The following is a 26,927-nucleotide window of genomic DNA, read 5'->3' on the forward strand; positions in this document are numbered from 1 at the left end:
AGTGCAGCGTGGAGCTTGTCAGCGGGTGGCGATGCAGTCCCAAATCCAAGGCTGCCGCATGAACTGTACGGAGTTACTGGATTCGATCGCTTGTATGGGGAGACAATTGTTTTATCAGAGCTCATTTACAGGCGACAATGCCAAGTGGTTTTGAAAAAAATCTCCAGCTACACTATCTGCGTTGATAAGTGTACGAAAGCCAAAGAATCAAATGGATGCTCATGGACGGGAGGGAGCGAGGGGGTGTGGGACTCCGGCTTATCCCCAGCACTCAGGCAGTCTCTGAAAAAATATTTTTACTTCTTGGGCTAGCTCCGTGGATAACTGCTGTAGGTTCGAGACATTGTACTAGCGTGTGTTCAGCCGGGTATAGATTGAGCAAATTTAACGTCACCCTCCTATACCCCTTACGTGGATAAGAGAAAAGGGAAAGAATCTGGTTTCTTGACTATCTTTTGGGTGCAATGTAGTTCTCCCTATTGTTTCTGATTGCTGCTGGGTTATGATACTGATTGCTTGCGGCAGTTTTGCCGATCTACGTACTCTACTCCTTCTCGCCGCCTCTCACTCTATTTGGTGGGCAGATGGTGTGCAGTAGGACCTTGCTGTCCTTGTTTATGACTCATGTAGCCTCGTGTGAGTTGTGCTCCTGTGGCTTCGGCTCAGGTTGAGGTGGTCGCAGGCCGGGGCGAGAGAAATCTAGAGTGGTTCGGTCATCCAGGTAGTGTTTCTATGGTTAGCCGGAATGGTTTGCGGACTAGCTCCTAGTTTCCTCATCATATGGGACCTGAGAGGCTGTCTGTAGGCGCTCTATTCGCCCCCCTCTGCTTTCTGTGTAAAGAAGAGATTCTGTAGCTGCCTGGACGTATCATGGCATTCGGATGCTGGGCCTCCTCTCGCCCCCACACCGCTTCAGTTGTTCTGCCTGGACTGTCATAGCACCGAGAGGCTTGTTCCCCTATTTTTATTCTACTTATATGTACTGATTTTATTATCGTGCATTCTTTATAACTTTATCACTCAGATGGGGGACACTGCGCCTGGTATAGCCCGGAGGTTGGGGGAGGAGGGAGGCAACGGATGGGGTTTGTTTGCAATGGGGCACCCCTGAATTTGGGCATGTTAGCTGATCTTTCGTTGGCTGGATCTTGAACGGAGCGCTGATGCGTCTCTTTCCATGCATGGTCTCTGCTAGTAATTGCGCACCAGTCTAGGGCTGGATCCTTGGCTTCTAGAAACCTAAAGGAGGAATTGGATGGGGCTAGGTCAATCCCTCTCAGGTAACACTCTGCATGCGTCCCGGTTGACCCCTCTAGCCAGAGGGGGTGCAGCGCCTCATGTATTATGCAGCAGACAGTACGGGAACTCGATGAGCTCAGCAGAAACGTGGTGTTAAACATCCGTTGTTTCAACGTCATGCCCTTCCTCGATGCTCTCTTGTAATAACAGCTGGATAAGGAGCATGTGCGGTAGATTGAACAAACACATTAGCTGTTTGCTGGAAGCTGAACAACGAGTTGAACACACAGATGTTCTAGTAGTTTGGATTACTGTCCTATCTGTTTTTAAATTTTTATTGTGATTTAATAATCTACTCTCCTCCTGTCCCATCTGTCCCTTAGAGGGCAATCGTAGTATACCTCACTGGTTTTAAGGATCGGGCCAGCACCTGAGGACTGGGGAGTCAAGGGGACTGGATGTTTCTCTTCCAAGCCAATGCCAAATGACTTGCGGGTTGATGTAGCGCCTGGACAAGCTGACTTCTATGCTCTTTGCGCTCGGCCATTTCTCCTCTCAACCATATCTGTTCTTTCTATTTAGATTATGATTCTAGGAACGGACTCTCTCTATGTGTTCTATACCATGTATGCCACAATGGAGTAAGCACTGGCCAACTCTCTCTGTTGGTCACTGGTCCTTGTAATAACGAATAATGTTAACAACAATACATTAGTTATGGGGCTCGGTTACTATGTACAAGGAAGACTGGTGGTGGTAGTGCTCCGGGAGTTCCGCGTGTCTGTACGAGCCTTACATACTCAACTTACTCGTTTTCACTCCGTTCGATCACACTAGGAGGGCTCAGGACTAGTGGGGAAACCAGTCATTCAAAAACGAAGACAAAACCAATATGGACAAATCAATAGGTCAATCGTACTATTCGGCTGGGGAGGCAGTCCCTTTGCACCTGAAGTGGTCATGGGTGCCCCTGGTGTTGCTTATATAGAGGTCAAGGGGTGGAATTCATTCTAGCCGGGGCTAGTTTCCGCTGGCTGGTGCCAATCTCAGCTGAAAGATGTCCCGGGGCAGTCTCTTCCCCTTTCTGGGCTGGTCTGTTTCCGGACTCGCTTAAAATGATAGGGCGCTGTGTTTGCCGTCAACGGAGGGGCTGGGCATGCCTTGTAGATCATAGGTGACATTTACCACCAAGAAGTGGACCCCGGGAAAAGCGCTTATATGGGCCAGACTAGGTCGGGTGATTTTTTGATGATGGAATCCGGCCTTGACATTTCTTCAAAGCACTTCAATCCACCAATTACCTCCCTTCCAGGCACTGGTTGAATCTCAATTCACGATCTCCTAAGACTTCGCATATTCTTTTAAAAATAACGAAGATGGAGTCTAACTCTATTTCTTCCACACACACGCAGGCGGGCTACTTGTGGGAGTACTGTACTTAACATGAGTTGCAAGATGTAATGCCATATAAGCCCGAAGGGGAAACCCATTATTGTGGGAACCATCTAGGGACCTCGTGGCTCCAATCATCTATCCGACTAGTGGTACTCTACCCCCTTTCAGGCCAGAGTCTGCTTGTTGCATTACCCCCAAGTTTCACACTCATTTTCAAGAAAAACTACTATTACAAAGTCAGAATAAAATACAAGTGTTCACAACCAACTGGTTACTGTGAAAAACTTTGACTGACATTCTGCTTCCCACTTGGATGACGTTTCTACACGCGTCGTAGATAACTCGTGATGGAACATTAATGCGGAATGGTGGTGACGAATCAACATAGGAGTGAGTTGTGAGCGCGTAGTTGTCTGGGTAGTCTATGCTATAGATGATCTGCTGGATGGAAAAGTTGGACTTCCACCGTCAGCAGTTGATTGGCAACCTCTTTAAGTTATCAGAGGAGAACACACACCACCCCCAACCTCCACCTTATCTTTCTCATACGTAGAACATATAATACACCACTTGAGGAAACTAACACAATTCATTCTGGGATTGTACATGTCTTGGCCATTTTAGAAGGAAAATAAAGTAAGATTCTTCGTGAATTTCAGGAGTATGGGCAGTTCAATCCCGGCATTGCTGGCTGTAAGGCCCAGGTTGGGAGTCCCATTTTTAAGTTACCCACTGTGGTTAGTTACCTTCCTTATGATCCCAGTTGCCTTATTGCATTTCCTGTTTGTGTGTAATGTCAACTCCTGCAGATCCAGGCCAGTGCTATAGGAGAAGACTCTTATATATTCTGATATGCACCAGGTAGTTACTGGGAACATGAATCCAGTCTGGACCTCATCTTTCAGGGAACTGAAGGAGAGGGTATGAGAGTGATTTGGGTCACAAAATTGTCTAGATGCAAGCGATGAGGAGCATAAGTAGTTGGTTGTAATGTTTCAAATTATTCTGGGTACTTCGACTGCTCCAGGAGCAGTGACGACATTTACCCAGAACCACCCGTGACAATGATTTTTGCCCCATCAGGCACTGGGATCTCAACCCAGAATTCCAAGGGGCGGGGGAGATTGCGGGAACTATGGGATAGCTACAGAGTAGCTACCCCCAGTGCAACGCTCTGGAAATCGACGCTAGCGTCGGACCATGGACGCACACTGCCGAATTAATGTGCTTAGTGTGATCATGTGCACTCAACTTTATACAATCTGTTTTACAAAACCGGTTTATGTAAAATCGGAGTAATCCCATAGTGTAGACGTACCCTCACTCCCTGCAGGGAGCTGCAACTTTGTTCTATCGCCACCGTGCCCTCTGGTGGGCATAAGGCGCAACTGCAGCAACATCTTGAGTTTTTTTCTGCATGAAAAATTAGAAAGCTGCGAGGCTTATTAAATATGTGCGCACACAGTAGCGCAGAATTCCCTCAGGAGTAACCTTTGCTGTGCTTGCCAGGAGTTCTTCTACATAGGCATCCAAAGTACTTCCCTCTATTCCCCTTATGTTACTGAATTTCTCCTTAGAGAATTCTGTACTGGTCCCTTCTGTCTGACAGTTTAGAGCAACTGAAATTAATGTTGGTGGGAGTCCTGCTGTAGTTACCAATAATGTTGGAATTATTAATATTAAAGAAGACTACCACCAAACACTAATTTAACCATAAATTCCTGTGTTAAATCCAAAGTCTGAATAGTATTTATACAATTGCTCTAAACCAGGGGTTGGCAACCTTTCTGGAGTCTTCATTTAGTCACTCTAATTTGAGGTTTCACTTGCCAGTAATACATTTTAACCTTTTTAGAAGGTTTCTTTATATAAGCCTGTAATAGTTATGGCAGAGCTCCAACCTTGTCCCCGTGGGTCCCACACTTCCAGTTGGTTTATGCTAGCTTCAGAGGCTCACTGCAACCCTCCACGTAGCCCTTCTCTCTCTTGGGCCAGGGATACAATCTACTAAGCCCTTTTTGTCATAAGCCAGAAAGGAGGTTGATGAGAGAACTCTCACAGTCTCTGTTGCTCCTATGGCCATATACCAAAAACAGTTTAGCCTTCTGTCCTGACAGAGCCCTGTTTTTCCCTCCCAGGAGGTGTTCCTGTAATGGGGGGCTGGGGGGAACCCAGGCCCACCCTCTACTCCGGGTTCCGGCCCAGGGACCCTGATGGTAGCAGCTGTTGGCAGCCAACCTTTTCACTGCTAGAGTTGCTGCAGTTTCCTGGGCCACTTCCCCACAGCTCTCCTGCTTCTCCCTTCTTCACCCTTACCTTAGGGCTTTCTTATCAATGACTTGAGGGTGCCTTCATTAACCTTCAGCTGCACTTCCTCCTCCCTGGCTCTCTTTGGCCTGACTGAGTGAGCCCTTTTATAGCATCAGAGGGCTCTTAATTAGAGTCAGATGCTTAACAGCCTCACCTGACTCTTAGCAGGTTAATTGGAGTCAGGTGTTCTCATTAGCCTGGAGCAGCCCCTGCTCTGGTCAGAGAACAGAAAGCTGCTTATCCAGTGGCCACTATATCTCCCTTCTACTGCTCTGCTGTTCCCAACTGGTCTGGGCCTATCAGATAGACACCTCTATTTCGATATAACATTGTCTTTGGGAGCCAAAAAATCTTACCGCATTATAGGTGAAACCGCGTTACATCGAACTTGCTTTGATCCACCAGAGTGCGCAGTCCCGCCTCCCTCCCCGGAACGCTGCTTTACCGCGTTATATCAGAATTTGTGTTATATCGGGTCACGTATGGGGGTAGAGGTGTATAACTAAACTATTGTTGAATGTAAAGTAAATAAGGTTTCAAAATATTTAAGAAGCTTAATTGAAAATTAAATTAAAATACCGAGCCCCCCTACTGGGGCAGTGGGCAGGACCTGGGCAGTGTGAGTGCCACTGAAAATCAGCTTGTGCTGCAGGTTGCCTACCCCTGCTCTAAACATTCCTAAAAGCCTAATTAATATAGTCATACAGTACCAAAACAGAAGTATTTATCAAGATACCTACCGAAGGGCTAAACCAAGGGGTGCTTAGACCCATATTGATTGGCTCCAGTTTGGTCAGGCAGGTATTAACAATTAACCCCTCAAGAGCTTCCCCTTTTATATACCATTTTACACAGTGATGTCATTGCCGATTGCTAACTTTAGCTAAAAACAAAGTTTTGGCTGGTTTGGGATCATTGCTGGTTCAACATGCACAATGGTTCCTTATTATTAACTATGCCTGTTAGTTATGGCCTCCTCTTCTTTCTATCTTATCAGTTACTGTTCATGTCCAGTTTTTCCAATTAGCCATTTACTTTCAAAGCCTTCCCACAATTGCTAACAGACCTAAGTAAAACATGCTTTTTTTTTTTCCTTTTTAAATTAATGTAACCCTTTATATCCTACAAACAGCATACCTGGTGAATTGCAGTAATAACTGCACTGCTGTGAGACATTCAAGACAAGGTTATATAAGTACACAGCAATGAAGGTTTTTGAGTCCTTGATGACTTATGCATCAGTTTGGATTCTAATTAATTGTTTCTAACTACTGGTTCTTCAGGCTCTCTCTTCTTACTCTCAGGTTGTGCCTCTGTGCTGTGCCCCAGTGTGCAATCTGTGGATGCCTTCCTTTTAGTTTGCCTACAACAGAGACTGAGGTTAGGAGCAGCTCAAGGTCGGCTGCAGATCAGAGTGCTCACAGATGAATGGGAGTAGTTGGTACAATCAAGGTTTTTGAGTCTGGTAGAATAATAATGGCCTGAAAAGTTTGAAAACCGCTGGGCTTGTGTCTTCCTGGAAGACTCCAGCCCTGTCAGATTCTGTGATTCATATGCTGGCTAGGGAACTTTCCAGCACATTTTGGGCTCAGGTTTTTTGGTGTTGCATTGGTGTTTAAGAAGCCATGTCATGTGTTGATGCTGAGTATCTTTTAATTCCAGACAACGAAGGATTAATAAAAATGCACAATCCATAGAGCTGTTCTGTAGGGTTGTTCTACTGTTTAGCCACTGTCTTATTTATGAAAGGTTATTAGTGTTGTCATATACATGATGGATCATGAAAACACTCTTAAGATTCTAATGCTTGAAGCAAGGAATAATAATGGATGCTGTGGTAAAGGAGAATTATGTCATTCAAAGATAATCTTTTCCCTAGTGCCATCACAACTTTAGTTGCTGCAGCACTTTTACTAGATTTTATGTATGTACAAAAGATTGAATTGAAAATCTATTGCTGTGGGGTTTTGTACCTCTTAGGCTGATCATTACAGAGTGACGGCATTTTTAGTGGAGTCCCAGAGGGATCTGTTATTGGTACAGTGCTACTCAATATCTGTTGATCTGGAAAAATATATAATGATTGCTGGCAAAGTTTACAGATGAGACACAAAGAGTGGAGTGATAAATGCTTTTTTCGCCTCTGTCTTCATGAACAAGGTCAGCTCCCAGACTACTGCACTGGGCAGCACAGTATGGGGAGGAGGTGACCAGCCCTCTGTGGAGAAAAAAGAGGTTGGGGACTATTTAGAAAAGATAGACAAGCACAGGTCCATGGGGCCAGATGCGCTGCATTCGAGGGGCTTAAGGAGTTTGTGGATGTGATTGCAGAACCATTGGCCATTATCTTTGAAAACTCATGGCGATCGGTCCCGGATGATTGGAATAAGGCTAATGTAGTGCCCATCTTTAAAAAAGGGAAGGAGAAGGATCCGGGGAACTACAAGCCAGTCAGCCTCACCTCAGTCCCTGGAAAAATCATGGAGTAGGTCCTCAAGGAATCAATTCTGAAGCACTTAGAGGAGAGGAAAGTGATCAGGAACAGTCAGCATGTATTCACCAAGGGCAAGTTGTGCCTGACTAACGTAATTGCCTTCTGTGATGAGATAACTGGCTCTGTGGATGAGGGGAAAGCAGTGGATGTGTTATTTCTTGGACTTTGGCCAAAGCTTTTGATTATGGTTACTCCACAGTATTCTTGCCGCAAGTTAAGAAATATGATTGGATGAATGGATCATTGCGCTTTAACTGGAAGATTGAGCCAAAAGAAATCTGATGAGGTTCAACAAGCGGGACAAGTGCAGAGTCTTGCCACTTAGGATGGAAGAATTCTATGCACTACTATTAGGCTGGGGATCAGTGGCTAAGTGGAAGTACCGGTTCTGCCAGAAAGGACCTGGGGTTACCCAATGGATGAGAAGGTGGAATGAGTCAGCAATGTGCCCTTGCTAAGAGTCTAATGGCATATTGGCTTGCATTAGGAACATTGCCAGCAGATCGAGGGAAGTGATTATTCCCCTCCAATTTGGCACTGGTGAGGCTACATTTGAGCTATTGCATCCAGATTTTGGACTCTCCACTACAGAAAAGATTGGACAAATTGGAAAGAGTCAGCGGGAGGGCAACAAAAATGCATTACGGGAGCTGGGGCACGATGACTTCTGAGGAGAGGCTCGGGAAACTGTTATTTAGCGCCAGAGAGAAGAGAGAGAAGGCAGGGATTTGTTAGCAGCCTTCAACTACTGAAGGACGGTTCCAGAGAGGATGAGCTAGGTTGTTCAGTTGACAGATGACAAACAGGAGTATGTCTTCAAGTTGCAAGTGGGAGGTTCTAGGTGGTATTTAGGAAAACTATTTCACTAGAAGCCTGTGGTTGAAGCACGTGAGAATGGGTTACCTAGGGAGATTGATGTTGTGGAATCTCCTTCCTTAGAGGTTTTTAAGGCTGCTTGACAAAGTCCTGGTTGGGATGATTTAGTGGGGATTGGTCCTGCTTTGAGCAGAGGGGTCTGGACTAGATGACCCTAATTTTGTATGAGTCTATGACAGGGGTAGGCATCTTATGGCATTGAGTGTCGAAGGCGGCACAACGACCTGATTTTCAGTGGCATTCACACTGCCCGGGTCCTGGCCACTGGACCAGGGGGCTCTGCATTTTAATTTAATTTTAAAGGAACCTTCTTAAACATTTTAAAAGCCTTATTTACTTTACATACAACAATAGTTTAGTTATATATTATAGACTTATAGAAAGAGATCTTCTAAAAATGTTAAAATGTATTACTGGCACGCGAAACCTTAAATCTGAGTGCATAAATGAAGACTTGGCACACCGCTTCTGAAAGGTTGTTTTGACCCCTGGTCTATGACATTCTCATAAGTAAGCTGGAGAAATGCAGGCTCAGTGGAACTACCATTAAGCAGATACATAATTGGTTAAAAAATCACAAACGAAGAGTAACTATTAATCAAAGGATGTCAGGTTGGAAGGAGGTCTCAAGTGGCGTTCCACAGGGATTTATTCTGGATCTAGTGTTTTTTTAACATTTTGTATTAATGATCTATGTATAGGAATAGCTAGCACACTGATCAAATTTGCAGATGACAGAAAGCTGTGCGGATTATACGCACTTTGGAGGATAGATCTAAAATTCAAAGGGAACTTGACAAATTGAGGAACTGGGCTATTGACAACAAAATGAAATCCAGCAAAGACAAATGTAAGGTGCTACACTTAGGGAAGGAAAACCAAATGTGCAAATACAGAATAGGGGATAACTGGCTTGGCAGCAGCGCTGTTGAGAAGGATCTGGGAGTTGTGGTGGATCACAACTTCAACATGAGTCAACAGTGCAATGTTGTAAAAAAAGCAAATGCAATTTTGGATTGCATTAATAGAGGCATAGTGTGCAAGTCACAGGAGGTGATAGTACTGCTGTATTTGGTGCTGGTTATGCCTCAGCCGAAGTACTGTATCCAGTTTAATCACTGACATAGAAAGGCTGTAGAGAAACTGAAAGGGATTCAGAGACAAGCAACAAAGATGATCAAAGAAATGGAATACAAGCCATGTGAGCAAAGGCTACAGGAACTGGGTATGTTTAGTTTGGAAAAGAGGAGTTTAAAGGGAGACATAGCAGCAGTGTTCAAATACTTGAAAGGCTGCCATAAAAAATGGAGAAAAGTTGTTCTGTCTTGCCACAGAGAGCAGGACAAGAGGCAGTGGGTTCAAAATACAGCACAGCAGACTTAGATTAAATCTCAGAAAAAAGCTTTAACTGTAAGAACAGCAGGACAGTGGAACAAACTGCCTAAGGAAGTTGTGTAATCTCCTTCACTGGAGGTTTTCAAAAAGAGACTGGATAACCATCTGTCTTGAATGGTTTAGACACAACAAATCCTGCATCTTGGCAGGGGGTTAGAGTATATCACCCTTGTGATCCCTTCTAACCCCATGGTTCTACGATTCCAGTGAGAGACATTGTCATTCTCCATCCCGCTGGTATGGGCACCCTAGAATCTCTTCACCCATGAAGCATGTAATTGGCCATACTGAGAGTCTGCGACCGCTTAGCCACAAGAGTTCTCCAGGGCCTATAGTGTATCTTGCTGAGAGAAGGGCAGACAATCCCCACTAACCTCTCTCACTCTCCATGAAAATGTGCTTCTGTAGAATGAAACTTGTTTCTCATGCCAGTTAAAGCAACTGGTCAAATTATTTAAACATTCATTCAAATGTCAGCTAAATCCTTGGGCCAGTCTAAACTAAAACAGTGTGCATCCTTGCATGGAGCCTGTGTTCATCCTTCCCTTTTTATTCTGACTGTGACTGTAACGCTATCCTTTCCACTTGAGCCTCGGGTTCTAGTCGCTCTCTTTGGGTTTGTCTACATGTGCAAATTTACTGGCAGAACCAATATAATCATACCATCATAGTTAAACTGTTTCAGCTCCCTGAGTGAAGACTCTGACCCTGGACTGCGTGTCCACGTGTGAAGTTATACTTTTACAGTTCTGTCTGCAAACTTCCATGCATAGACAAGTCCTAAAAGATTCACTTTTTTTTTTTAATTATTAAAAGTCCATCACCTGGTGTCACTTCCCCCTCCCTCCTTTCTGGGGGCTTGTGTAGTTAAACATGTACAGGAAAGTGTGATGATCTTGTACAAACCGTGAGAATTCTGAAGAACATAGTTTGAAGGCTTGATTCTCACTACATGTTAATCTTTGCTGGACTAATGATATGAATCCTTGGGCAACCCTAGCTGAGATTCCTACTCCTTAGGTTAACCACTGAGTGGTGGGATTCTGTTCATATTACTGTATGATGGTTTCTTCCTGGATGATTGAGATTACTAACAATGGACTTGCGGCAGAGTCTGATGGCAGCTGGCTGGGCAGGTGAGGAGATGAGTGAAAAACAGTTCTTTGTAACTATGTTGTGAGCTGTGTTATTCTGGGAGACTGAGGAGGGGATGGAAGAAAGCCTAACATTAACCCTATCATGTCGATGGATAATTAATGAGGCAATGCTTGAACAGAGGAATGATAGGCTCCTCAATCTAAAGAGACTAAGAATTACTGTGGTAACTCACTTCACCAAACTGATTGTGTTTGGAGCATGAGTAGAAAGGCATGCTGGTGATTTATGTTATTGGACTCCATTACTGTGTTTACAGAGTTTTTTTTAAACATGAGTATGGTTGGAGTTTAAATAGATCTAAACAGTGTGAGTTTGGGTGGGAGCACACATCTGTCTTGACCTTTCCCTATTTATACATGTCAGGGAATGGAAACCAAAGGAGGACCTGCATGTTCTGCTTTCTTATCAAAAGAGAATAAAATTTCTTTTAGCACATGGGGAAACTAAATTTCTTTATTTTCTCATTTCAGTAAAAAGTCCCAAAAGTGGGATGAAATGAACATCCTAGCTACGTACCATCCAGCAGGCAAGGACTATGGTTTAATGAAAATAGATGAACCAAGCACTCCCTACCACAGGTAAACTTGTGTAATAACTTGAGTGTGATGGAATACTTGACTACACCTAAGTAGTTTAGCAGCATACTTAAGCTGTCTACTTGAACTGTAGCTGACTTCATGACAGGCTTCAGGTAGTCCATCTGAATTTTAAGTGATGAGTTAGTGATATATTGGATGAGATAACAGTAACTTAGGGTACATTTGTAGTATCTTACATGTTTTAAATAAAGGTTTATGCTGAATATTTTGTAGCATTTTGAATGGGGATAAACTGATTTTGAGAATCTTTAAATGTTTAAAGTTTACACATTTTTGGAATTCTATCCGTAGATTACACTGCAGGGTCTTACACAGATACTAAGTCTATTCATTGCAACAGGAAACAAAACTGTTTGCATCAAAATATTTAAACTAGAAAAAGAAAAACCTGGAATTGAGTTTTAAAGGAATAGTTGAACTGAAATAAGTAAGGATGTCTAGTGTCTGCACTACTGATCAAAATGGTTATCAGAGATAATTTTAGAGTTAATTCTCTTGCATGTTTGTTTTTCTAGTATGGTCGGAGAGGACGATGAAGATGCAGTGAGTGATTCAGAATCGAATGAACCCGTAACAGCAGACATGTTAGCTAAAAAGTAAGTGGTGCTGGCAATAGAAAATTGACAAAGTTTGAAAATTATCTGTCTTCGGAGTCATTTCTTGGTTACTGTTTTTATTAAGAGCAGGTTTTTGCCATGACTACTCATGCTGAGTAGTAGCTTCTTATGCAAGTGACACCACTGAAAACAAAACTTCTTGCAGAATAAGTTCGAACTTAACATGAGACACTAGTCCTAAATGATAGACAAAAGTATCTTTAGATATACACTAAAGGTTTTTTTATGTATACCTACAAGCTAAGTACTTAATTGTTATGAGATGTTGATACTCTGCTTCAGCACTTCTTCGTGTACATTTTTATTAGGTTAGTGGCAGCTGAAGGTAAAGGACCCAAGATTCTAGCTCAAGAAGAAGAGTGCAGGGAGGAGGAGGAAGAGGATGAAGAGTTAACGCCTGAAGAACGAGGTAGGTTTTATTTTTTCTCTTTTGTTGTTGAATAGTTTGTTTCTTTCAGTAAGAAATGTCTGAGGAGGAGGAGATATATCATCCATCAGAAAGATGCGATGATCTGAAAATGGAGAAACAGCTCCCTAGAGGTGACTTAGATTCCTTATTCACCTGGATACTTCCAGATTTGGTTAGATTAAATTGCAGCTACTAAACTAGTCTGGGAGAAAGTTCATAAAGGTCAGGCTCACTTGTCTTGGAGAAGCTCTTGCAAGATGAGGGTTTGGGAGTAGCTTCCACAAATGTTAGTGTATTGACCCAGAGATGGTTTTATTTTGGAAGGTTACCCCTCAAATCTCCACACTTTTCAGTTGGACTTAATTAGGGCTGTCAGATGATTAAAACATTAATCACAGTTTTAATCGCACTGTTAAACAATAATAGAATACTATTTATTTAAATATTTGTGGATGTTTTCTACATTTTCAAATATGTTGATTTCAGTTACAACACAGAATACAAAGTGTCTAGTGCTCACTTTATATCGTTAATTACAAACATTTGCAATTAAAACTGTGATTAATCACAATTAATTTTTTAATCAAGTGATTTTTTGAGTTAATCGCTTGACTTTATTGCTAATACCTGTCTGGTGCTATCTGTGTAGCACTTTTACCTCTCAATGAGCAGGAAGAGCAGCTACGCTTTCCAGCCAATGTCATTCCATGAATCAGCTAGGAGAGGGAGCTAGCAGGATATCCACAGCAATTCCTCAATAGGTTGTCTGAGGATAGCTTCAAAGCAGACACTACTCTGAATTAAGTTGGACCTATAGCATTTTAACAGAATAGTCAAGAAGTAAAACATCTTGGGTTTCAAACCCAGGTGTTTGATGTTGAATGCAGAGAGATTTGGCTGTTTCTCATTTTTTCTGGTCCCACTTCTCCACTTCTAGAGGGGTTCTTGGGGCTGCCAAGAAGCAAAGATTAGTATGGTTGTGGTGAATTGTCATACCTTAACCAGCCACCTATATCATAGAGAAAAAATATGGCACATGTTCAGAGGCTGGGATCTTAGGGATGAGTGGAAAGACGTTTTTTCCAACATTTGGAAAATATGCCTCTGGTAGCTGCCTCTTGGCAATTAGCTGGCAAGCAAGTTAAGCCAGCTCTAGGGCTTGATCTGCTGGCCTCTGCAGTGATTTGGTCAAGTAGTCTATAGGACTAAAGAGAAGTTAGTCTTGCATCACTTAATAGGGGCAGGTATGCCTTTGCATTCCCTGAACGAAGAGTTCCCATGTGTTTTTGTTTGGTCCAGTTTTAGTCACTTACGTTTGGTAAGTAGCAGTGAGTCTTTTAAGACACCCTCAAATCCATTCAGATTTCCTTCTTTTGGGAAGATGACTAAAATACGTCAGGATATTTTTCTTAGTATCACCTCCATAAGTGGTTACGGGTAATTAAGTGGCAACAAATCTAATTTTTAAATTGTTCTTCTTCCCATATTTCCTGGGGCTGTATCTCTAAATCTTCCCAAAACAGAGACGATCTCCTTAGTAAGGGCATGTGAGGAGTAAGTTGTGCCCCACTCCACTGAGATGACTTATTTTCACTTGGCAAAATTTTTATGGCCATGTTGTTCATTGTTAGTTTGACTAGTAATGAAGAGCATTAAGCTATAGTTTGCTAACACAGAATCCTTCCATAGAATGTTTTAAACTAATTACTTAAAGAAAACATTTTAAATTCAAAACATACAGTGACGTAAACGACATAAAGATTACATACACTCTGGGAGAGGTAACTCCTACCTGGCAAACTGTGATATGTTGGAATGTTTCCAAAGAACTAGTGTAAGAATATATTTAAGAATATTTTCCTGCTCTTTCCACAGAAAAAAAGAAACAGTTTGAAATGAAGAGAAAAATGCACTACAACGAAGGACGAAATATCAAATTGGCTAGGCAGCTAATTGCAAAAGAACTACATGGTGAGGAGGATGAGGATGAGGATGATGAAGAAGATCAAGAGATGCACGATGCTGTAGATGTAGAAAACATGAGTACAGAAACCCCTGAACCTGGTGAGCAACTAATTGTCAAAGAAATGCTTAAGCATGGCGGTCCTTTGAACTGCCAGAAGTGCAGAAAAGCAAAGGGGTTTACCCATCTTTTCCACTTAATATGTAGCAACAAAGGCTGAAAATATCCCCTTCCCTATGCTATATTGATATAGCATCCATCATTGTAGTATCTAGGCACCATCTTGACATTTAGGTTCTTAGCTTTAGAAATACATCAAATTGGTGTTGTTGATGTCTCAAACCCAGGGGTTCTTCATGGTGACACAGTGGACAAGTAAGCCCGTGTGTTTAAAACACTTCAGAAGTTCTCTACAGCCAGTCTTGCTTCCGCTGAGCAAGCTGACCATTGTTGCAGCAACTGCCAGTACTTCTACTGAGGTGGGAGCAGGACCTGTACTGATGACTAAAATAAACCCTGGGCATGTAGGAGTGTCTCTTTGCACTTGCTTGCCACTCTGCTGCGGTACTACCTTGTGGGCTGGCACCACACCTCATAAGTATAGTGTTAGAGTAGAGCAGAGCAGGTCTCTTAACATACTAGCTAAAATCTTCCACTTACATTACTGCAACTTAGCAACTAAGCAGTTAGGACATTGGCATGTGGTTTTCTGTTTTATAAAATGACTTCACATTTCTGTATCTGCACTGAGAAGCCCAGCCTTCCTGCCATCTCATCTGCTGGAAGAGTTCTGTGATTTCTATCTGGGTGTTTATGGAATTTGTTTCAGGACTCCATTCTTTGCATCAACTTCTGGCTACCAATTTTTTATAAATATGAAGTTTCATCCCACTTCTAGCTGTTGGGGGGGCAGAGTGAGCGAACATGCTTTCTCTTTCTATCGCTAAGCTTCTTGTCTACACTACAATATGCCTCTGCCCTCCCCACACTGTGTTTGGGGTGTCCTCCCCATTAAGAATTATAGTGCCTACTTTTGCTGCAGCACAGCATTTTGAAACAGCTTCCGTGGGCACCATGAAATTGAGGTGTTCCACCCTCCCCATTTCACTGGTGCTCGCAAGACTGTAGTAGCCATGAATCTGAAGTCTTAACCTTGCTGAGCTGCTGCTTGGCAAAGCTGTGAGTTGCAGAGGCACTAGAGCTGTCAGCAGACTCTGGAAGGTGCTGCATTAGTTTACATCTAGTTGATATTTGGAAGGTTTTCTTCCCAACAGGATAAACTAGTCTTTTGTAAAATGAGAAATTTTACAGAAATGGTCTAGGCTCCCACCCTCCCCAGGAAAGGTGACTGGCAACTACTGTTTTCAATTCCTGGCTATAAATCACAAATTTTGGTACCAATGTGTATTACTGGGGGACTAAAGCTCACAATAACTGCTCCTGGGGAGTCGTCTTATGTCATTCTCAGACCCACTGATTGTTTAGCTTTCTATGGTAATGCATAGGGCCCTACCAAATTAATGGTCCCTTTTGGTCAATTTCACGGTCATAGAATTCAAAAATTCATAAATGTCATGATTTCAGCTAGTTAAATCTGAAATTTCATGGTGGTGGTGTTGTAGGGGGTCCTAACCCAAAAAGAAATTGTGGCGGGAGGAGGTCACAAAGTTGTTATAGGGGGGTTGCAGTATTGCTGCCCTTCCTTCTGCAGTGCTGCTGGTGGCAGTGCTGCCTTCAGAGGTGGGCAGCTGGAGAGCAGCAGCTGCAGGCTGGGAGTCCAGCTCTGAATGCAGAGCCGCCACCAGCAGCAGTCTGAAGTAAGGATGGCGTGGTATGGTATTGCCACCCTTACTTCTGTGCCACTGCCCGCATTGCTAGGCCTTCAGTCAGCAGCCGCCACTGTCTGGCCACCCAGCTCTGAAGGCACCAGCGCAGAAGTAAGGGTGGCAATACCATACCAGGCCATCCTTACTTCTGTGCTGCTGCTGGCAGTGTCTGTGCCTTCAGAGCTGGGCTCCTGACCCCCAGCAGTCCATCTCTGAAGTCAGTGCAGAAGTAAGGGTGACAATACCACAGCCCCCCTAAAATAGCCTTGTGACCCCCCTGCAACTCCCTTTTGGGTCAGGACCCCCAATTTGAGAAACACTGGTCTCTCCCGTGAAATCTGTATAGTATTGGGTAAAAGCACACAGAAGACTAGATTTCACTAGGCAGGGCTACCCAGAGGAGGAGGCAAGAGGGGCAATTTGCCCTGAGCTCCGCAGGGGCCCCCACGAGAATGGCTGAGGCTCCCTCCCTGGCCCGACTCAACCCCGTCTCTACCCCTCTCCCAGAGCCTCAACGTCCCTGGATTGCTGCAGTGTGGCTCCGGCGGGGCCCCTGAGCTCCACCCTGCTCAGAGCCGTGTGGTAAGGGGGCGGGGCTGAGAGCTTCAGCGGGGCCTGAGCTCCCTCCACTTGGTGTGGAGCTTGCAGCCCTGCTACCTTACCACGCGGCTCTGAGCAGGGAGGAACTCAGGCCCTGCCGGAGCTACGCTGCAGCTGTCGAGGGTCACTCCTGGATGTGCTGATGGTCCCTGTGAGGGGGGAGCTGGGGGTAAGGGGCCAGGGCCGAGGGGGTTGGCTAAGGGGCAGGAAGTCCCAGGGAGGGGGGGAGAAGTTGGGGGTGGTGGTCAGGGGACAGGGAATGGGGAGGTTGGATTGTGGGCATTCCGGGAGTCTGTCAGGACTCAGTGGCGGGGGTGGATACGGGTCGGGGCAGTCAGGGGACAGGGAGCAGGGGTGGGGTCCCAGGGTGGTGGTGGGGGGTGGAGTCTCTGGGGGACGGTGAGGAGACAAGGAGCAGGATGGGTCTGGGATTCTGAGGAGGGGTGGCCAGTTGGGGTGCAGGAAGTGGGTGGAGGTTGGATGGGGGCAGGGCCAGGCTGTTTGGGAGGCACAGCTTTCCCTACCCTAAAGCTCATTCAGCAGTTTGAGGCTTGCAGAAGAGCCAAGCTGTTAGCTTTTCCATTAGGTCTACCATCCCTTTCACTTCTCAAATGCCAAATTATAGTCTATATTTAATTTCAGTGCCATAGGGAGATTCATGTCAGGAGAGGTTAGCTTCATTTAAAATTAGCCAGTGGGGGAGGGATCACATGAGAAGAGCAATATCCTTCCCATCCCTACCAAGGGAGACTCCTCCCCTCCCCTGCACTCCCTGAGGCTTCAGAGGGGTTAATTCAGTGGTTCTCAAACTTTTATGCTGGTGACCCCTTTCACATAGCAAACCTCTGAGTGCAATCCCTGCCCACTTATAAATGAAAAACACTTTTTAATATATTTAACACTATTATAAATGCTGGAGGCAAAGCGGGGTTTGAGGTGGAGGCTGACAGCCTGCGACCCCCAGTAATAACTTCGTGACCCCCTGAGGGGTCCTGACCCCCAGTTTGAGAACCCTTGGGTTAATTTAATTTTAGCACCCTGTGTCATCACACGCATGTGCTATTTTGAGCGTTTCAGTTTTCACAACATAGGCTCATCCCAGATTCTGGAACAAGCTCAGATGCTCAGTTCATAGAGTATGTACATAAGTTATACTAAAGACAAACCCACAATAACCGTCTCCAGTTTGTGAGGGACCCCACGGAGCCAGTCTCTAGGAAACAGATAAATGCATGGAGGTTAGGTCCTTTCATGGCTATTAGCCAGGATGGGTAAGGAATGGTGTCCCTAGCCTCTGTTTGTCAGAGGGTGGAGATGGATGGCAGGAGAGAGATCATTTGATCATTACCTGTTAGGTTTACTCCCTCTGGGGCACTTGGCATTGGCCATTGGCGGTAGACAGGATACTGGACAGGATGGACCTTTGGTTTGACCCAGTATGGCTGTTCTTATGTTCTAACCTAAGTGAACTAAAGGTTATGGAAACAGATATGAGTCAAGGAAGCCAGCAGAGTATCAGAAACCTGGAAAAACCTCTGACTGGATGGACTCAGGCGTTTGGTCACAAGCTGATGTGGTTTAAAAGTTTTGGATTCTTTATAAGCAGAATTTTTTTATTGTTTTTTTTAAACAATCAAACACAGCAAGCAGCAAATATTTGGCCACACGCTTCTGAAACCCCAGACCATATTCAGGTTTTGGCAGACTAATTTCAGCTTTTAAATTAAAAAAAGGACAACAAATTTTGAAGGAAAGCAGACATTGTCCATGATTTTTTTCTGCTTTTTAAAAACTCCTCGTTTTCAATCCAGAAAGTTTTGACAGAAAATATTTGTCCAACCCTTTTAATGAGTTTTAGTGCCTTTTAGCACTAGCTGATGCTGAGAACCAGTGATACCTTGTAAAGAAGTTATCTCAAAACTGGGTTTGTGCCGAGATGCAGAAGGTTTATTTTTCCCAGGGCTGCCCATGGGTGCGGAGCAAGTGGAGCAATTTGTGCTGGGCCCCGCAGGGGCCCTCACGAGAATATAGTATTGTATAGTATTGCAATTTTTTTTTATGGAAGGGGCCCCTGAAATTGCTTTGCCCCAGGCTCCCTGAATCCTCTGGGCAGCCCTGTCACTAGGGGAGACCAGATTGCACGGTCTGTGATGCATTTTTTTCATGGCTGTAAATTTGGTAGGGCCCTAGTAATGCATAATCCTAAAACATATAATGGCTATTTACTAGAGCTTCACTCTCCAGGGGAAAGGAGGACACCATTAGGCATCTTTATGACCTTTCTCCATGGCTTGAAGCTGCCATCTTCTTTCTGCTCCCTGCTATAAAGCAGGGAGGCAGCTCCGCTCCCCAGCTGCGCTCTCCAGGGGAAAGAAGGGCACGCCTTTGCAGCATTTTTCCATCTCTGCTGTTTGACATCACTCCATCCTGCTTCATAATCTGATTTCTGAGCTGCATCTGGTAATTATCAATTCTTGACTGACTGCTCGTGCCCAATTAACTGTATACATTTCTAACACTTTATTTACCAGTTTACCAGTCCAGTAACTCTCCTAACTAGTTCAGCTTGAGTTTTCCTTTTTGTGAACTTGTTGCTTAACTATCTGTACTTTAGTTTATTCTTTCATTTCTATCACTTTGCCTAATCAGTGAAATACTTCATCACCTTTTAATCTTTATGTAATAGGCTGAATATCTGATTCACTTTTGCTCCGTTTACCTAATTATTTTTCTCTTGAAAATCCTATAACTCTTCATTTTTATCTTTGCTGGTGGATTGAGAGTTCTCTCTTGAGTAACTGATTATTTGTATAGTTTTTTGGGGAGCAGGAATGATAAAAGGGGAATGAACTTTAAACAAACCTGTGTTAGTAAATGTCTTGTCCCTGTCTTAAATTCCTACCAATCTTCTGAAAATTGTCTGCAATGAGGCTAATGTTAAGAGAACTGACAGCTCTCAATTAGGCTTTCAGATTTAATAGGTCCACAGGCAGGCAACAACTCTTGGTTATTCTTCAAGTGATTGTGGACATATACATTCAACTGTAGGTATATACTCAATGCACTTGAGTTGGCGATTTTGTACCTTCTCAAGACACTAGGCTATTACTCAATCTTCATGAGTTGATGCCCACTTCAGCAAAGCATTGTTACTATCTCTTTTCATATAATCCATAGTCCCGCCCCTGGGAAGGAACTGATGGTGTGTCACCTGCAATGGAATATATATGTGCCCAATCACTCAAAGGAGAAAAAACTGTTACTTATCTGTACAGTAACTCTTGTTTTTCGGGATGTGCACATATGCATTCAGTGACCTTCCCATCTTCCCCTCTACTTCAGGCATTTAGATAGATGATGGTGCCTGGAAACAGAGAAGGAAGCAGCAATCACACCCCTTTTATGCCCTCATTTTAGTGTACAAGGAGAGTAGGGGCGCATACGTCACCTAGTGGTACTGCTGGCAATAGCCTCCAACTCCAGTGCTTTGGGCACACATATATCGGCAGTGGGATGTATATCTGCACACACATCTCGAAGAACAGCAATTACTGTCTAGGTAAGTAACTGGATTTTTTTCCAGAAACTCTCAGACCAAAATAACTCTCACCTTTCTCTCTCTCTCTCTCCCACCCTCCTCCCCCATGTTGTTGAAGTGAGCCTGCTGGATATGGTATCCCTATCGGTCATCCTATATGGCCTTAAAACATTGTGTTTGGACAAGAAAACTGCTTGCATCATAGTCATAAATCTGGGACAAATTTCCACAGGGCTAAAATAGCTGCTGTTCTAGAGACTGCATCCTTGAATTTTTGCCAGCTTTGTTAATCTCCTTGCTTTAGACATGCTGTTTAGTTGGGTAACTGGTTCTGGAACTCAATCAAAGTGGTATTGATTTTATTCCCAAGGCTGCATCTTTGGACTCATAAGAGTGTTTCACAGCTCTTCTGGATCAGGGTCCAAATAGCTTCAAAAGAGTGCCCACATTGATGTCTTTCTAAAAGAGCTACTCTAGTTCAGCTGCAAGTTGTTAGGCTCTATAGCATACAAATACTAGGCTTACATAGCATGGAAGGCTAACTTCTTCAATTGTTGGAGTTACTGGGTGAAATTCTGTGGCCTGTTATGTGGGAGGTAAGACAGAATTTCATAGTAATTACTTATGGGCTTAAGATCTGAGTCCGTATAATAAAGTCTCCACCCAAAGTTTCTGATAAGGCATCTTCTGTTTTGGCTAGTAAGTAAACTGATACATCCTGTACTTTTTCCTGTGTTGGCTTTTAGTCAAATTTCTGTTGAGCCTGTGGCTTTTTTAAATTCACATTATACCAGTGAGAGTCTGTTGATGAGGTTTCTCATTCATCTATTACGTCTCTGAGATGGCGCATAGATCTAGCAGAGTCTTCTAATTTTTTCTCTTTTTCCATGGTGTGCAAACGTGGGGTATATCTTACTCTGCTGGGGGAATGATTTGGCTGCCTAAAGTCTCTATCTTAGGAAGCTGATTCAGTTATATTTGGATGTGAAGATCTGGACTTTTCATCTGTGCTTTTGTGAAAAAGCTGAGTAAAACAGTGTCTTCAGCATTTCCTCTTGGTTAGGACTCCAGGGAGTGGCAGAGTCCATTGGCAAACGTGACATTATGTTCATGACTATCCCGTCATCCTTTTTTATACCACTACCACCCTATGCTCTCTTCCTTCCCTTGTGGATTCCTGCCCTTCTGTTTTATCCTGAGACTAGAGTTTTAACCCTGCCTGTCTAGTGCCCTTTTTCTGCATTGTCAAAAAGTGAGGCAAGTGTGTCACCAGAAGTGAGGTCTTAAAGGGATATTGGTTTTACTCAAGCTCCATCCCAGGTCCTGCTAACTGAAGAGTGGCCTTTGTCAATTATAGGCTTGACTGCCTCAGGGTCCAAAATATTCATACCAGAGATAAAATGGGAAAACCACAGTTGTGCTGTGTGCCCTCTGAAATCTCCCCTCTGCAGATAGGAGTCCTGGATAGAACTGGGTGCCATATAGGCAGCTCCCAGTGCAATGGCTCGTTGATTTTCCCCTCTGGAAACAATAGGGCCCCTAGTCAGGCTTCTGTCCTTGCTGAGGTTTATAGCCTGAGGCTCTGAGTTTGGGCTCCAGTTCTCTCTGGTCTGTTTACGTCTGCTGCACAACATAGGCTTATTTCCAAAAGGCTAGGTGGGATACCAGTCTGTCCGATTGTTCCTGTCTTTGAAAGGGGGAGATCATCTTGACCTGGCTTGCTGTGGGCTAATTAACCTGGCGTATTTGGCTGTCAAGCTTTAGGTGACTAACTTTTATTGGCTAAACTGGCCCTCCTCATAGGCGGCATTATCACTTTTCTTTAAAGGACTGTGGGTTTGTTAACCTAGGTCTTGATAATCTACGTTTATTTGCTGCATCTACACTGCAAAGTAAAAGGGCTTGAACCTGGGTCCTGGCTTGACCTGTGCTCGGGCCCTCCAGGCTGGTGGGATTCTGGGGCTCTGGATTATCTCAATTTGTATGTAGATGGAAGGGAGCGGGGTAGGCTTGAGTCTGAGTTCAAACCCTAGGTTTACATTGCTGTGTAGACATATCCTGAGTCAAGTATGTTTCAGGGTTGCCAAATGTTACTTCTGCTGTTTGTGGCAACAGAGGAAGGCCTTGTGAGTGCATGTGGTTCAAACCATGAATATTTAAATCTGTTTTGTAATCTCTCTTCTTTTTTCTGTTATACAGCACATGCTACTAGTGACCAGCTGGAGAATAGAGCGCACATCATAGAAGAAATCTGTCCAGAACTGTAACTGCCTGTCAAAGCTGCAAACTTATACAGTGCTTCATGGTTTTGCGACTCTTAAGTACTGAGAGGCATATCAGTTATAATGTTGTATTTCCAAGAATGTTCTTTAGAGACTCTTATATTAGGCAGAAAAGCTGCCTAACTGGTTATTCTTGTGCCTAGTATTTCATGGAGAGTACTGCTTCATAATCCATCAAACCAGAAATTTGAGACAAATTAACTTGCATAGCATATTGTCACTCCACATGCTTTAAAACATACAAAAAATCAGTATCTTTTGGTTTTGTTGATTATTTATTTGACACTGTTCTAGATGTGGTATCTCTTATAGTAGAAAGGTTTTGGAATTCAAGAGCCAAACAGTACAGTAAATAACAGGTTGATATGTACTATCAGGTGAATTTAGCAGTTAAAAAAAGGATTATTTTAGTAGTGTAACTTTTTTGTAGAATTTTTATGCCCTGTTAATCTAGATATCAGTATGTCATGACTCCTATTTTTCAATCTTTATAAGAGAAGAGCTGCATTCTTTTTGTGGTTTAAAAAGAAATCTGTTTGGAATCGGTTATTAGTTCCTGAGTAAGACAACACTAATAACTGGTGAGATATTTGTACACTAAAGATGTGCAGACATTGATTTTGCATCTAATTGTGATGATCTCTTCCCTTGGGGATAGATGGGTTTTGGAACTTTCCTTATTTATCTGTTCAGATCTCAAAACTTCTCTCCAATATTTTCCACTTCAGGCTTCCCATACGTCACTCTACTGATTTCCTTAAGATCTGCCTTAGAATCTTTTGCATCTTCAGACTTGCTGTGACATGAACTCATGCTGCTAGCATCTGAGGATAAGTAGTTGTCTGAGCAAATCTACTTCAGTACTATGGAGATGGAATGGCATAGCTTTGTATTGTGCCAGCCTTCCACTCCACTTAGGTAACTGCTGATGACCTAATTCCTTCTTGGGACTCGTATATTGAAAACCACTGGTGTAGAAGTTTCCTGATCCAATGTAACTTGCAGCAGCTGCTTTTGTAAGCTGAAGGCTATTTGGAAGAATAGAAGGGAGGTTATCATATAATGTATAATTTACATGCTGTTAACAGTGTGGTTCTATAGCCCTGATGGAGAGAGAGTACTGAACCTGCAGGTTACTGTAAACAATAACATCCCACTCAAAAGATCTTGACTATGGTGTGGACGTACTAGTATTCAGAGTAGTACTTGGTTTTATTCTGCAAATGAAGTACACTTAAAGCTGTGGGTTGGTCATGGAATATTTTGTATTCAATTATGTCTGTATTTCTCTTAAATTTGATCTAAATTTGATACGGTCCAAAAGTCCATAATTATACAGACCTATTTTTAAATGACTTCCTGTCCGCTGTATTTGTGAAGTCTGAATAAAAGGATGAAAAAGTTACTTTACAATTATTTTGAACTCACGTGTGAGCTTTTCTGAAACACTAGAACACCATATTTATCACTGGAAAAATACAATCACGTGGAATGTTTCAGTAGACCAAATCTTCTGCCAAAAGTGTGCGGGTGAGCTATACCAAATTACAGTGTGGGTTTCTAAGTCTCTGGTTAATGCTCAATTTTGTAGATAACTATGTTGCCAGCTATTGTAATATTTAGTATTTCTTAGCCCCAGCTCCTGGATTTGTGTGATTAGTGCGCTCGAGTTTCATTATTGATTTAATAAAAAAAAAATTCTAGCCCTCATGGTTGCGGAGTAAAATTTTGAAAACGTGAATCCTAAAGGCTCAGTCATGAAAAGGCAAAGAAAAACCTCATAATTTTGATGGAATCTTGGTTTGATTTCTGGCTAAAATTGTCTTTTCCATTAATTGGAAGTAAGAAGAGATTAAGTGATACATCCGTTTTTGGTTTATTATATGAAAAATAATTGGTTTATTTGCTACTGTTTTTCCAGTCAGTCTTTTTTTTGTTTGTTTGTTTGTTTTCAAGATCATGTTATAATTGCAAGAATATTAATTGAACTTGATTCTGGTCACTTTTGGCTAAATGCTGAGAGATGCTGGGGCTCCCATGAGAGGTGAGGTGATTAGTGGGTGCTGACATCCATTGGCTTGATTAACTTCAGGAGTTGAAGGGTACATATCACTCAAGGATTAGAAACGCTCCAGTTCTCTTGACAGATGAGAATTTTTAGCATCCGTTTATATAAGAAAGCACTAACTGCTAGACACCTGTGTCCATGAAGGATGGTGTTCTCTTCCTTCCCCTCTCTTCTCTTCCCACTGCCTGAACAAGAGCCCGGATGTGTCTGTTCTTTGCTGTGCTTGTCTTCCTAAATGTGGCAATTTATATTGTTGGGTTGTTAGATTTACAGGGCTGCTCTGTGGATGGGTTGACGATACTTACGAACAAACTGTCCAGTTACAACAAAGGAGCTAAACAGCTGCTGAATGGTGTTGTCCCACTCCATAGCAGTGAAGCTACAGTTTCAATGTTGCATGTGCTGTCTGTCACTCAGTGTCAAACATGGTAGTTTCTATAGTCTAGTTTGGGCCAAAAAGTGAGCAGTTTAAGCCACTGTTCTCTTTTGTCACCCCCATCCCCTTTCCATTCTTGCTTGTACAGAATCGCATTTACAGCCAATGCCCCAAGGAGGTGCTGCTATTAGCATCCTCACTACAACCTGGGAAGGATTTTATTTGTATATACACATTGTTTATTCTTCAGTAAACAGAGGTAGATCCTAAGAATCTGTTTTCCATGACAAGCCATAAAACACCAGGTATGGGTGGGCTGTACCGTCTTGGCAGAGGGGTTATCTTGAATTGCTAATGTACCCCTAGCTTTCATTAACTTTGAGCAACTTGTTGTTCTGGGTACATAGGCCCTGTGATGACTAAGGGCTCTTCAAAAACAAGCTATGCATGATCTCTCTGATACCTCAGTTAGAGATAAATTAAGTACACCTGAAATACAAATCTATCTTTTTCTTAAGTCCGTTTTTATTGGTAAAGAAAATATAATATAGAGAATCATCTTTAACGCTTGCCATCACTATAAAAATATGATTGTATGTATATTTTCTGTTTTATTGCTGGTGGTTGGTTCATTTCATTTGGGCACAACTTGATGTTTCTTAAAAGTTGTTTTAGTTTGGAACTAGGATTACTTGGCTTTATCCACACCACTATCTCAAGACATTTTAAAGGCTAAAATTCGGTAAATTTGTTTCAAATCTTGTGATTATTAAAATGTAGTATATATAGTTTGTTTTTTTAAAAAAACTGTTCAAGGTACCTGTCATTTCTTGTAAATCTGCCATATTGAAAAATAGCCCACCTTTTAAGGGGAGGGAAAAAGGAGGGGAAAAGGAAAAAAGTCTGCTTGGCTTGTCTAATAGGAAGAAGATAGTAAGGTTGCTTATGGACTTGTAATATCATGGTGGTTGTCAGGTGCTGAGTACTGCAATGAGGTGTATAAAAGCAGAGACAGAATATTACGACTATTTACTTAGAAACTGGAGACTAGAGCTCCTAAGAACCTGTTCTGCAACACTTTGCATGATAAGTATTTTCTACATTTATTTTTTAAGCCTTTTGGTTGTAAAATGAATATAAGGTGTGAATTCCTGGAGAGATAAGAAGTTTCTGTAAATAAACTTTGTATTAGACTCTCATTTGCAAATAGCATCATTTAAATTTTTCATTAAGAATATGCTTATGGCTTTAACCCACTGATGGAAATGTTTATTGAAAACTGAATTTCTTTTCATAGTCTAGTATCCTATGTTAAACTATTTGATTTGTATAGGTCCTCTTCCTCAAAATAGTTTAACCTGTTTTTACAGTTTGCTGTTTCATAGTAATTTCTCAAATTTAGTGTTTTTCCCACTTCGCAACCAGTCTTAAATGTGAGATGCACAGTAAATTATACCTACTAATCCACTGCTCCCTTCTAATATTAGGAAAATCAGATTCTGACTTTGGGTTTTTTAAAAGAGAAAATTGGCAGTTTTTGTCAGATCTGGGTATCACAGCTGGCTACTGAAACTGATGTTGGAGCTCCACAAATGAGAGGGGGATATTTAGTCCTACTTTATAATTGTCTTGTAGTGTCATTTTAAAAAAAACCCTCTGACATGGTATCTCACTGAGTTACACCAAACCTGGTGGAGTTATGGTCTGTATGGCAGCTTCTCTGCCATCCCAACAATATGGTCGCCTATGTAGGTATGTAGGTATGTACTTTGCTGCCTAGCT

At 42.7% G+C, this 26,927-nt stretch overlaps 1 protein-coding gene and 1 long non-coding RNA gene across 4 annotated transcripts in view; both read left to right on the plus strand.

The window, feature by feature from the left end:
- Positions 1-26,927, plus strand: part of LOC142047248 (uncharacterized) — a 498,878-nt gene that overhangs the window by 469,748 nt on the left and 2,203 nt on the right. Inside the window, exon 2 of the long non-coding RNA XR_012656443.1 lies at positions 24,658-26,722. This is a non-coding gene — a long non-coding RNA (uncharacterized LOC142047248). The remainder of the gene's footprint in view (positions 1-24,657; positions 26,723-26,927) is intronic.
- PPP1R2 (protein phosphatase 1 regulatory inhibitor subunit 2) lies at positions 11,312-26,344 on the plus strand. 3 transcript variants are annotated; one of them, XR_012656440.1, is made up of 6 exons: positions 11,312-11,445; positions 11,982-12,062; positions 12,392-12,492; positions 14,368-14,556; positions 19,111-19,341; positions 22,619-26,344. XR_012656440.1 is itself a non-coding variant. In XM_032787531.2 (5 exons), exons 1-5 carry the CDS (start codon positions 11,363-11,365, stop codon positions 22,684-22,686), a joined length of 522 nt encoding a protein of 173 aa, XP_032643422.2. In that variant the 5' UTR covers positions 11,313-11,362; the 3' UTR covers positions 22,687-26,344. The 3 variants fall into 3 exon arrangements, 1 of the variants encoding a protein (XP_032643422.2); XR_012656441.1 differs by having other exon boundaries at positions 19,126-19,341; XM_032787531.2 differs by lacking the exon at positions 19,111-19,341 and having other exon boundaries at positions 11,313-11,445.

The sequence above is a fragment of the Chelonoidis abingdonii genome, chromosome 8 (assembly GCF_003597395.2).
Source record: "Chelonoidis abingdonii isolate Lonesome George chromosome 8, CheloAbing_2.0, whole genome shotgun sequence".
Classification (NCBI taxonomy): domain Eukaryota; kingdom Metazoa; phylum Chordata; order Testudines; family Testudinidae; genus Chelonoidis; species Chelonoidis abingdonii.

Excerpts from the sequence above, each read along its gene's own strand:
- PPP1R2 (XM_032787531.2), top strand. The coding sequence starts at position 11,363 with ATGAACATCCTAGCTACGTACCATCCAGCAGGCAAGGACTATGGTTTA. Across the intron at positions 12,063-12,391 it reads GCAGACATGTTAGCTAAAAA|GTTAGTGGCAGCTGAAGGTA; the intron begins GTAAGTGGTGCT and ends CATTTTTATTAG. Across the intron at positions 12,493-14,367 it reads GTTAACGCCTGAAGAACGAG|AAAAAAAGAAACAGTTTGAA; the intron begins GTAGGTTTTATT and ends CTCTTTCCACAG.